The sequence below is a fragment of the Nerophis lumbriciformis genome, linkage group LG06, assembly GCF_033978685.3.
Source record: "Nerophis lumbriciformis linkage group LG06, RoL_Nlum_v2.1, whole genome shotgun sequence".
In the NCBI taxonomy this organism is placed as follows: Eukaryota; Metazoa; Chordata; class Actinopteri; order Syngnathiformes; family Syngnathidae; genus Nerophis; species Nerophis lumbriciformis.
Window position 1 is genome coordinate 43,175,951 of NC_084553.2, and position 12,810 is coordinate 43,188,760.

At 36.5% G+C, this 12,810-nt stretch overlaps 1 protein-coding gene across 2 annotated transcripts in view; it reads left to right on the forward strand.

The window, feature by feature from the left end:
• The window catches only part of styx (serine/threonine/tyrosine interacting protein), a 13,859-nt gene extending 1,294 nt beyond the window's left edge, over positions 1-12,565 (forward strand). The window contains exons 3-11 of one of the 2 annotated variants that reach the window (XM_061964388.2): positions 6,136-6,189; positions 6,264-6,361; positions 6,449-6,509; positions 6,593-6,629; positions 6,698-6,737; positions 8,039-8,089; positions 9,696-9,768; positions 11,805-11,895; positions 11,965-12,565. In XM_061964388.2, the coding sequence (XP_061820372.1) occupies positions 6,136-6,189; positions 6,264-6,361; positions 6,449-6,509; positions 6,593-6,629; positions 6,698-6,737; positions 8,039-8,089; positions 9,696-9,768; positions 11,805-11,895; positions 11,965-12,038 (579 nt within the window). In that variant the 3' untranslated portion in view covers positions 12,039-12,565. The remainder of the gene's footprint in view (positions 1-6,135; positions 6,190-6,263; positions 6,362-6,448; positions 6,510-6,592; positions 6,630-6,697; positions 6,738-8,038; positions 8,090-9,695; positions 9,769-11,804; positions 11,896-11,964) is intronic. The other variant, XM_061964389.2, reaches the window with a different exon arrangement.
• The last annotated feature ends 245 nt before the right edge of the window (positions 12,566-12,810 follow it).

The following is a 12,810-nucleotide window of genomic DNA, read 5'->3' on the forward strand; positions in this document are numbered from 1 at the left end:
CATAGTATTAATATCGTGTTTAATATATTCATCAGACGCTATTCATTCTCAGTCTAATGATCCACAATATACATTTAACAGTATATTTATTATTGTTTGTGGTGGTACTAAACACATACTGGAAGTTACTTTTCATTATGTTTCCTATAAATAATGGTGTCCAATGTGTACAGTATGTATAAGACTAGATTTGCATACTTCATGAAATGTTGACTGTATTCTTCTTTGCCAGTGTTAATTTCGCTGACTAATAATTGTTGTCTGTTATTGTCAACAAACTATTTTTCCCTGACAAAAATAACAAATCAAATATAAACATATTTACACTCTTAAATGTTGCACAAAAATAGCTAAATCCTTAGCTCACAATGATTTAATACATTTACTGCATGAACAAATAAACAACAAAGTATTAATATCGTGTTCAATATATTCATCAGACGCTATTCATTCTCAGTCTAATGATCCACTATATACATTTAACAGTATATTTATTATTGTTTGTGGTGGTACTAAACACATACTGGAAGTTACTTTTCATTATGTTTCCTATAAATAATGGTGTCCAATGTGTACAGTATGTATAAGACTAGATTTGCATACTTCATGAAATGTTGACTATTGTTCTTCTCCTTACCAGCGTTAATTTTGCTGACTAATAATTTTTGTCTTAGTTATTGTCAACAACCTATTTTTCCCTGACAAAAATAACGAATCAAATATAAACATATTTACACTCTAAATGTTGCACAAAAATAGCTAAATCCTTAGCTCAGAATGATTTAATACATTTACTACATGAACAAATAAACGATAACGTATTAATATCGTGTTAAATATATTCACCAGACACTATTAGTTCTCAATCTAATTATCTGCAATAAACTTTTAACATTATATTTATTATTGTTTGTAGTGGTACTAAACACACACTGGAAGTTACTTTTCATTATGTTTCCTATAAATAATGAAGTGTCCAATGTGTACAGTATGTATAGAACTAGATTTGCATACTTCATGAAATGTTGACTGTATTCTTCTCTACCAGTGTTAATTTTGTTAACTACCGGTAGTCATTTTCCTTTTAGTTACTGTCAAGAACCTATTTTTCCCTGACAAAAATAACGAATCGTAACATAATGCACCTTGACTAATACGACGGAAAAAAAATCCAATCATATTTAATTTAGTTTTTGTGTTGGGTCAGGTTTGGGATATATCCAGTCACAGCTTTTTAAAAGCGCACATCTGAAAGAGGGGGCCGGCAGCTAGTTACAAAGAAAAGTCAATAGGGCTGAAAAGTGTGATGCGAAACGCAGTGCATAGTGGTAGGGGTGTAACGGTACACAAAAAGTTCGGTTCGGTACGTACCTCGGTTTAGAGGTCACGGTTCGGTTCATTTTCGGTACAGTAAGAAAACAACAAAATATAATTTTTTTAGTTATTTATCTACCAAATTTGTAAACAATGGCATAACATACATATACACAGGGTCCATTGCCAGGGTTAATGTGGTCAACATATATAAAATAAAAACTAAATAAGATAAGGCTCAGAATGGTTTCTTAACAAAACCTTTCTACATATAAAGTACTTTTTTTGATTGATTGATTGAGACTTTTATTAGTAGACTGCACAGTACAGTACATATTCCGTACAATTGACCACTAAATGGTAACACCCCAATAAGTTTTTTAACTTGTTTAAGTCGGGGTCAGCGTTAATCAACATTAAACTGCCTCAAGTTGTTGCTCAGATTAAATAAAATGACAAAACTTTTCTTCTACATATAAAAAGTGCAACATTAAACAGTTTCAAGTCAACTCAGCCTCAGATTAACTTTTCTTTCCCCCCCAGCCTGGCTAACTTGGCAGTGAGAGGATATATGGGCTCATTGTTCTTCCACCATGAAGTGGGTCAAAATCTAGTTTTTAATGCAATATGGACTTATATCTGCTGCTATAAAAACATTCTTGACTCTTGTTTTAAAATTGTTCTTTTCTTCAACAAGTTCAAAACATGGTGCGATTGTGCAACATAATTAACTGCCTCGTAGGTTGTCATGATTGCTTCAGAAAAAAAAAGGTAAAATTTGTCTGTTTTCCAATGTAAAAGAAAGTCGGAATAGTGAGCTAATAAAAAGACGATAAATAGCCTGGATAGCAGCTGTGAGATTTTAACGTCATCACCTGGTACATGTTGGTGTGTTCATGGCATTTTCACACTGGTAAGTTTGAATTAAAGCCTGTGCTATTCTATTGCACACATAGCATATCATTTAGTAGGCTGTAAGTGTTAGCTGCTTAGCTCAGCTAGCTGCGGGTTAAGAAAAAAATCAGTGTTTGGGGAAAAAGCAATAGCCCTATTCATAGATCAATAAGACTTTAAATGTTTCCCACATTAATGCACGGTGTATTTCAGACTTGCAATATATTTAAGTTAAAGTTAAAGTACCAATGATAGTCACACAAACACTAGGTGTGGTGAAATTTGTCCTCTGCATTTGACCCATCCCCTTGTTCACCCCCTGGGAGGTGAGGGGAGCAGTGGGCAGCAGCGGTGCCGCGCCCGGGAATCATTTTTGGTGATTTAACCCCCAATTCCAACCCTTGATACTGAGTGCCAAGCAGGGAGGTAATGGGTCCCATTTTTATAGTCTTTGGTATGACTCGGCCGGGGTTTGAACTCACAACCTACCGATCTCAGGGCGGACACTCTAACCACTAGGCCACTGAGTAGGTAGATTTAGTTTCAAACACATTTCTCCAGGAGACACCACACAGTGACAAGTCCTGTTGACTTACACTTCTGAAAGAAAGACTGTCTTCTATTTTCAGATGTAAAATTCAGAGGTCTTGCACACACCCAAAGTTGGTTTGTCTGAGAGTCTTAATCGACTTGGCATTCCGAAATGTTTAGCCTGTATTAAAACTGACTCTGTTGACGACCGAGATACAGGACACGTTCGGCAGCTTGCTCAAATCTGGAAGTGCTCATATGGATCAATTCCACCAATTTTACTTATTTTCTAAGGTTGCAGGCATTTGGAACCCAATCTAGTTTGTTTCGGTACAGTCCCAAGATTTGTTTTCTTTCATTTGATCTATTTTAGTTCAATTTGTTGCTTTCTCTCTCACAATACCGCTGGTTGAGTACAGCCATGTGAACAAAAACTTTGTCCAGCAACAATGGCTACCCAGCCCCCCACAATGCATTGCAAAATCATGTGCCTTTTGGAGTCCAATCAGATGCTTTACCTTGTGAGATGAGGAAGTTACATTTCTCACCGCAAAAACAATAATGTAAAGATTTTACATGTTCCACATTGTAATATGTCTACATCTGGGATAAAGTAAAGAGGACAAATTTTATTTTTGACTCTATATGATGCCATCAGCAGGCGAGCTGTCAATTGTGACATCTACACAACTAAGTCAAAACTATGTGTATTTGCAGCTTCCAGTTCTCCTGCGTTCATAGACAAATTATGATGAAAGCATGCATCTGAACTCCGTTAGACAAAACTAGGGATGTCACGGTATGAACATTTCTTATCACGGTTATTGTGACCAAAATGATCACGGTTATCATTATCGCGGTATTTTTAAATGTGTTAAAAAAAATTCCAAAAGTACTTATACTGAAATCTTTTGACTAAGTTTTATTTAAAATAAATAACACATTCAAAATTATGTACTTTGTAGAAGAAACATTATTGTAGATAACTGTTTCATTAACCTTGAGTGGAAATTAAATGTACATATGAAAGCAACATACACATTATAAACAAAGTAATATGGCAGAAACTGACTAACATAAATACATAAAAATAAATGTGCAAGATGGCACATGATGGCCATAAGATGTAATGTAACTGCACTTTTTGTCCAAGAATAGAAAAATAGTGTTGATATATAAGAGGTCTAGTCCTCCACACCTCTAAACTATTTGAAAGTTAGGCAATGAAATATGACAGCGTTTCAGTGAGGTCTTCTGCCATTTTTGACGATGAAGCATAAGCAGCTGCTTCTGGAAGGCATCAGGTATTGCATGTGTGATGATGGTGTACTGTAGCTGCGGCATCCAACTTGCCCGCTGTACGCCCACTCTGCAAATAAGGGAAAATCAAATGTATTGTTATTTTTATAAAATGCTGATTATAATTATACTCATCTGACTGAGACACAGTGACACACTAACTCTATTGTTGCTCTTCTAAAAACAAAACACATTGCAGTGTTTTTGCTAGGATTTGTTTTTAAAAGTAACGTAAAGTAGCAGCTGTCATTAACATGCATTTAGCTACAAGTTAAAGGGGAACATTATCACAATTTCAGAATGGTTAAAACCATTAAAAATCAGTTCCCAGTGGCTTATTACCGGTATATTTTTCGAAGTTTTTTTCAAAATTTTACCCATCACACAATATCCCTAAAAAAAAGCTTCAAAGTGCCTGATTTTAACCATCGTTATAAACACCCGTCCATTTTCCTGTGACGTCACATAGTGAAGCCAACACAAACAAACATGGCGGAAAGAACAGCAAGCTATAGCGACATTAGCTCGGATTCAGACTCGGATTTCAGCGGCTTAAGCGATTCAACAGATTACGCATGTATTGAAACGGATGGTTGTAGTGTGGAGGCAGGTAGCGAAAACGAAATTGAAGAAGAAACTGAAGCTATTGAGCCATATCGGTTTGAACCGTATGCAAGCGAAACCGACGAAAACGACACGACAGCCAGCGACACGGGAGAAAGCGAGGACGAATTCGGCGATCGCCTTCTAACCAACGATTGGTATGTGTTTGTTTGGTATTAAAGGAAACTAACAACTATGAACTAGGTTTACAGCATATGAAATACATTTGGCAACAACATGCACTTTGAGAGTGCAGACAGCCCAATTTTCATCAATTAATATATTCTGTAGACATACCCTCATCCGCGCTCTTTTCCTGAAAGCTGATCTGTCCGGTTTTGGAGTTGATGTCCGCAGGCCAGGGAAGCTAGGGTCGATATTCTTCTCTTGATCATCTTCGGTGGCATAAGGGACGGTGTGAGCCAAGACATCCAGGGGGTTTAGCTCGCTCGTCTGCGGGAACAAACTGCCGCCATTGCTTGCCGTGCTACCGAGGTCCTTTGTCCCTGAATTGCTCACACACTCCGGCAGATTCAATGGGGGTCTGGCAGCAGATTTCTTTGACTTTATCGTTGGAAATGCATCTGCTTTGAGTGTCACAGGATATCCACACATTCTTGCTATCTCTGTCGTAGCATAGCTTTCGTCGGTAAAGTGTGCGGAACAAACGTCCAATTTCTTGCTACTTTCGCATCTTTGGGCCACTGGTGCAACTTGAATCCGTCCCTGTTCGTGTTGTTACACCCTCCAACAACACACCGACGAGGCATGATGTCTCCAAGGTACGGAAAACAGTCGAAGAAACGGAAAATAACAGAGCTGATTTGACTCGGTGTTTGAGAAAATGGCGGATTGCTTCCCAATGTGACGTCACAACGTTCGGTAGGAGGGCAACATCTCAAGAGCGAGGTCCTTGTGTTGTTTTCCGCCACTCCAAACAGCTCTAGTGTGCATGCGCCCCCTTTGCTGCTGAGTTTCTAGCGAGTGAGCATTGTCACCTAAAATGCATTAATAAATGACCTTTTTTCCATAATTAAAAAATTAAACGGTGTTACTAACCGCGTAGTATTTTACCGCAGTTTATAATTATACCGCTTACCGTTGCTTTGCCAGAGACGTAACATAAAAAATTTAAAAAGTGCCTGAAAGATACTTTTTAGCATTGACTATTGTATTCATTAGACATAATTCCTGACCATAAGATCATGCTACTTTTGTGTTGAACAAATACTTTGCAGGTAGTCTAAAATATTGGTGCGTTCAAATAAACTTTAAGGAGGCCTTATCTTTTATACTTTGTATTGTAGTAGACTGAATTTACTGTAATTTCAGCTGACAAAATGTTGTATTTTGTTGACTTGAGTACCGGTAAATCAATGTACATGACTAAAATTACACTAAAACTAAAATACATTTTCGTCAAGCCTATAATGACAACTAAATTAAAAACTGCTATCGAAATTAATGCTGTTCTTTCCTCTTTTTTTTTTGTAGGAAATATTGCCTGGACTGTTTTTAGGTCCTTACTCTGCTGCAATGAAAAGCAAGGTATTTATTAATATTATGTTAACAACTGCATTTTTTTCGTGTGTTAATGCACATGTTTTGTGGTTTTGTCACAGGTGCAGGTTCTGGAGAGAGAGGGGATAACGCACATTGTGTGTGTCCGACAAGACATTGAAGCCAATTTTATCAAACCTAATTTCCCTCATACATTTAGGTAACATTATTCGTAAGCTGAAATAAGGGTTGTGCATGTTCATCACTGCTCAGTGCTTACCTGTCTGAACGTTATGTCTCTTTGCAGATACCTTGTGTTAGATATTGCAGACAATCCAGTGGAAAATATAATTAGATTTTTCCCAACAGTAAGTTGTAAATGTGTTGCTTTTCTTCAATATAAAAGATGGCATTTGTCTTGTAATAACTGATACTTTTTTCCCCCTAATAGACTAAAGAATTTATTGACAGCTGTTTAGCAACAGGGGGTAAGGTTGCATACTCTTATCACAGCACTGAATGTTTTTATCCTACAACACATTTTGTCCTCTTTTAGGGAAAGTACTGGTTCATGGTAATGCAGGGATCTCCAGAAGGTATATAATAAAATATATTGCTTCACATTACGGACACAAATTAACTGCATGCACTGATATATTGTTTGAGTTTGTCTACAGTGATTCCTAAAAATTCAACCAAAATTTAGCAGAAAACAAGGCCTCTAAAATCGGCGTCATGCATTTGTTTTCTTTAACACTACGGTATTTGTATTTAGGCTTTGTCAGCGGTGGTTGTATGGAGGGTCAAATGACTGACCTAAATAAATCTTTAAATAATTACTTAAATTTGTCATTAATTAAAATAGGAATTAAATGTCATTTTTAATGTAATGTAAAATTATATAGAGTATATTTAAGTATTAAAATATTTAACTATTTAAATATTATAAATTTCATGATTTTATTATTTTACTATTTATTTATTTAATGAACCTGGCGACACTTAGTGAATTTTTTTTATCTGTCAAATTGTGCCATCAAAGTCAGTGGGCAGAACCTAACACCTGATTGGTAACCCAGAACTTCGACCAGAGAAGCGGAGGAGTACTGGTCTGAAAGAGTGGAAATAACTCCTATAACTTTGATAAATTCCTCTATTTACTTCATGCTAAGGGTCAGCACTCAGCAGGTCCCGCTTCCACATACTCTGCAAGTAGCAAATATCTACCACCAATTCCTGAAAATTAAGACTATATCCTCCTCAGCCACCATGTTTTGGAAGACTTCCAAAGTTACAGACATCAGACTTAAGCAATCATTGGACCAGATTTCTGTTAGCCCCACTCACTCACTTTCACGGGTGAGTTTGACAAATAGAATAAATTCATAAAGTACTGCCACACAGGTGTGTGATGTAAATAAATAATGAAGTTAATAATACAATCGGGAAATAAATCATTACGGTAGATTGTAAAAAGATAAAATGTACTAATTTAAATTAAATTGTGACATAAATAGTTGAATGTTTATAATTTTAAATTAAATTTACATTTAATAAAGTATGTATTTTCAATTTTAATTAAAATATATTTTTTTAATCTGACCCATTTGACCCTCCATTGCGGTCAACTTTTTTCAACACTATTTTCTGTAGGAACAATTGGATTTAAAGTCCAACGAGCATCCAGGAACTGATTGGTACGACCTTGAAGGCTACAGTGTACCAAACATTGTAGGAGTTTTCGGCTATTACATATATAGGGTGTTTTTTAAATTGGCTTTGAAAGTTTGTCGTGAAAACATTTCTCAGAAATTAATACGATCAAAAAGTACAACTGAAGGGCATAGATAGTTAAATTAAAGCCGTGACTATAAAAAAAACTGTTTTTCACTTTCAGTGCCGCCTTAGTGATTGCCTACCTAATGGAAACATTTGGAATGAAATACAGGTTAGTTGTTTCTCTCCATCCCTCTTCCTCCTATCTATCGTTTAACCTTATTTTTATACATAGTTATTTAAATACACAACTTACTAAAACACACACAAACTTACTTATTTAGCATTTGTCTCAACTTATTACTGACATTGTGATAGTATTTTCCATTGTTTCTCAGAAGACTTTGCAGGTCTACCATGGGCCGCAAGATTCATTTTAAATTATAATCACTCTCTATCTCGCGCTTTCAGACTATACCAGACATATCACGCTCCCCACACCTACACACTAGTATTTCCCATACATTCATTCATTTATGGCTATATGGCTTGCCCCGTCACAGATGCGGACTTAGCACTTCTAGTTTGCCCTAGCTTTTAAACAAATTATAACAGAACTGTGGCTGTATGCATCATAAGTCCATTTCTCAATACACCAAATTTAAACTGATCAATCTTTAGTGAAACACAAGCTTAATGCACGAGTATTGCTTTGTGCTAAAGAATAAATACAATCTACGAACATAAATTTCCACTCACTGTACGATGTCTGCTCTCACTGTAACGCCGACTGATGGGATGTTCCTATCTTGCCGATGAAGAATTATTCATAATCCTCATGCAGGTAAAAAAAAAAAGGTGCCGCAAACAAGCCTCTTTTTGTGTCTTTCTCGTCATCTGAGTATAAATTGGATGTCAAAGTTGACCCACTTCTCTGTTTAATGCCACAACCTTCTACTCTTCAGGTGAGAGGCATGATTTATTATCTAGAATTAACTCACCAGCTCAGAGGCGATGCAGTGGCATAAACTAGTTAGCGCTCTGTGATCACGGCGCCGCTAAAAGTAATTTGACGGTGTTAGTGCCTTTAATAACTATCGGTGATACTTGGTTAATATTCAAGTCACGAGATGTCAATGGAGTATTGTTGGCTTTTTTTGGATGTTTTGTTTTGAGGGTTTTATAGCGGAATAGTGTACTCCCATTAGCTGCATTGTTAGCCACCTCGTACTTGCCATATTTTACAAATTAGCATGCAATTAAATAAGAAAAGCATATGTTTTCTTGTCTTTTAATAGGGATTGTGAATGATAGGCAAAATAAAAAGTGCAGTTCCCCTTTATTCACTTCCTTAACTGCAACACTTCCTTGGTTAGGAGTGGTGTTCAAAGTGTGGTCCCTGGGGCCATTTGCGTAACATGGCTTTTTAATGAATCTGTTGTACATTGTAGAAAGAAAATAAATGAGCAACGAGTAAATATGTAATGTTGATATGAATAACAAAAAGACAAAGATTTGTCATTAAATTTATATATAAGCCTTTTGGATTAATTTATTTCATTACAAATAACATGACCATATCCGCAACTCTTCCAGCCCCTCTGTTGTCATTTGTAGTTTCTAATTACACACAAAAAAAGTCCTGTATTTCACGTATGGCGAAAATTGTGCAGCCCCAGGTGTATTGAATGTGTGGGGACAATCACTGTTTGAGATTAGGACTTGGACATTGTCAAACATTGATAAATGTCCTCATATTTTGACCAAAAAAAAGCAGCACAAGTGTGAAATAATAAGAGTTGTCTGTTTATGTTGTGTACCTTTTGTGTTCACTCCAGGGATGCTTTCAGCCACATCCAAGAGCGGAGATTCTGCATCAACCCTAATGTGGGATTTGTGCATCAGCTTGAGGTGAGATGAAACCTTTTAAGAAGTGAGCTTTGAATTGGTACTAGCGTTAAATACTGTGTGTGTTGTTGTATTTGCACACACACAGAAAGAGAAAAAATAACAATATGCAATGTAAAGCAGAAATATGTGCAGGACAGGTTGAGGACACCCTAAGTAAGGTTTTGTAAAGACACCTGCCCCAAAAAGGCACAATTTACACAGCAAAAAATAATAATAGAATAAAATAGACAAGTCACATGCAATATATATCATGTACAGCAAACAATATCATACGGTAATTCACTTCAGACCAACATGGACCTAATTTGTTTTTGAAAGAGAAAAGTCTTGTCTTTTCAAATGATGTTCTTTTGTACATTAGTGGATACAAAGCACGACTAGTGTTGTTGCTCTATTTAATGGGACAGGTTGTAAAATACAGTTTTCCCCTCAGACTGGCTGACTTGAGTGTCGACAAAACTAAAACCAACCATTGCTAAAACATTTGACTTTGGCCACATACATATGGAGAATTAATGATAATTAAGGAGTTTGTAACCTACAGTAGTTTAATGACATTGTTCTCCTCCTTATGTGCATATTTTTTAATCTGGATTATTTTGTTTTCATATGATAATTGCAGCAAATGGAGTATTGGATGGTTAGAGCTGTGACTCGGGCATTGAGCTTTAGGGGGCGGTGGCGTTGGCCTGCCCATTAGAGCCACCAGCTTGTTATAAAAGCTTATTGTTTTGGTAAAATGAAATATGAGAACAAATGGAACTAAATAAGAGCATGCATGTAACATGAATACGTACTACATAAATAAAAAAAAATATATATATTCAGCTGAATACCTGCTCATCAGATTTATATTTTGTTTTCTTATGTTGTAAATCGTGAACTACTTTCTACAAATGAAATGAAAAATATTTTAGCCAACAGAGCTGCTGCAGTAATTTTGTCGTCTGCCTAAACACAAACAGTTTCATGCCGTATCACGCTTCAAACCCCGCTTTGAAAAGCTGTGGACTACAAAACGTGCCCATTGTAGCCATTAATCATCACCTCATTTTGATTAAAAAAAAACGTGTTTTATAATTTTATGTTTTGTAGGTTACTGTGTTTTATATATCGTGCTCTTTAGTTAATGTATAATCAGTTTGAATTTATTGTTTGTTTGTATATTTTTATTTTTCAGTATCAAATGGTTCAAGTTGGTCAAATGTTAAAAAAAATGTATTTCAGGAAAATGTGTTTTCTGTTCAGATTAAAAAGCAATGTTAAGAAAGTTGTAAATTGATCTAATTTCTTTTTTGTTTTATTTAATGTTAAGGAAGGGAATAAGCGGTAGAAAATGGATGGATGGATGGATGGATGGATACAATATTATGCCCAGGTGTACTTATAACAGTTTTATAGACAAATACTACTATTTATAGTCGCGGCGAGATAGGGAGGCGTAACAGAAAATACAGTAATTAAGAAGCACTGGTCTAGACTAAAATTAAATTATCAAATCTTTTTTTCCTGTGGCTAACAATCGAGAGGGAATAGACGAGTGGAATCCAGGTTTATGCGGTCATGCTTTTATTTTGAAGCTTATTTTGCACTGAACAGGACATCACCATTTAATTGTTGTGTAACGAGACGGTTATGTTGTGACCATGTTTGTCCACGCCGACTTAAGTGGACACTTTTTATAACACAGTAGACTGGGAAAGGTTGCCGACTGGCGTACGCAGTATTTGGTTAATATTCTGCAAAGTGCAGTTTTTGGCCCATGGTGAGATGTGAAGTACACTTTGAAGCAGTGGTCCCCAACCTTTTTGTAGCTGCGGACCAGTCAACGCTTGAAAATATGTCCCACGGACTGAGGGGGGGGGGAGGTTATGTTGATTTAATTAAAAAAAAAAAAAATTTTATTTAATTTTTTTTAAATTTCTTGTGTGGCCCGGTATCAATCGGTCCGCAGACCGCTGGTTGGGGACCACTGCTTTGAAGGACTGCCAGTGTGATAGTGATGCTCACATGGTGATCTGTGTTTGTGTTTTTAGGAGTATGAAGCGATCTACCTCGCCAAACTGACCGTTAAGATGTCGTCGCCCATGCAGCTGGGCCGCTCCTTTCTACAAGCAGGCATGCCAGGTTAGTACACAATCCCTAAATTGGTTTTTCAAAATAGTGTTAACTGACTGCTTTTTTTGGGGGGAACAGGAAGCAGGAAACGCAGCTTGGAAGAAGATGAGGACTGTGGAGCAATGCAGGTCACAGCAGGACAGAATGGATGAGCCTTGCTTACATTTACAGCCACGTGGCGCATTGCACTTTCTTTTTCTTCTTGACATTTTTAATAGGACTGAAAATGTCGATATTTGCATCTTTTTTCTATTTGGGAAAAGGGTGGGCATGGGAGACCACACATGTCTGAGACATGGAGGTCTGGTGGGGACGAGCATATTTGATAAGTTTGTTTTTTGTGAGCTGTATGCAACGATGGACTTTTGCAGTTTTATAGTGTTTTGCATATGCAGCGGGACAGTATTGCAATAATGCACTTTCGATACTTGAATTCATGTAGATGAGGGGAGGGTGGGGGACAGGTGGCAAGAGGTGAAGTCAGGAGTTGAGAGGGATAGTTCATGCCTTTTTTTGCTGTGTTAGGGTCAACTAACATCAGGCTTAATGTTGGATAGTACATAATGGAGAATTCACAAGTTATTGCGTAATAAAGTTGGACTGACATGTTTTTGTGTTTATGATGTACATCTCTCCTTCATATTGGATGGAATTGTTCATAAACCACTTTTGGAACATGTGACTGCTTTCGTCACTTCTGTGACGCTAATATTGACATTTTGGGTGGATAAGACAACATCTACTGTGTGCATATTTTAAAGCAATCTCCTTTTAATTTAGGTTAATGTGACATTTTCTATCTCAATTTTGACTTTAGGTTTTAGTTTAACTAATGGCTAGAACTTATGGGATGCATTAAAAGTCTAAAATATGTCAGGTGTGATATGTGATTGTCTGCAATGATCCCTTAACTAAAACATAAAT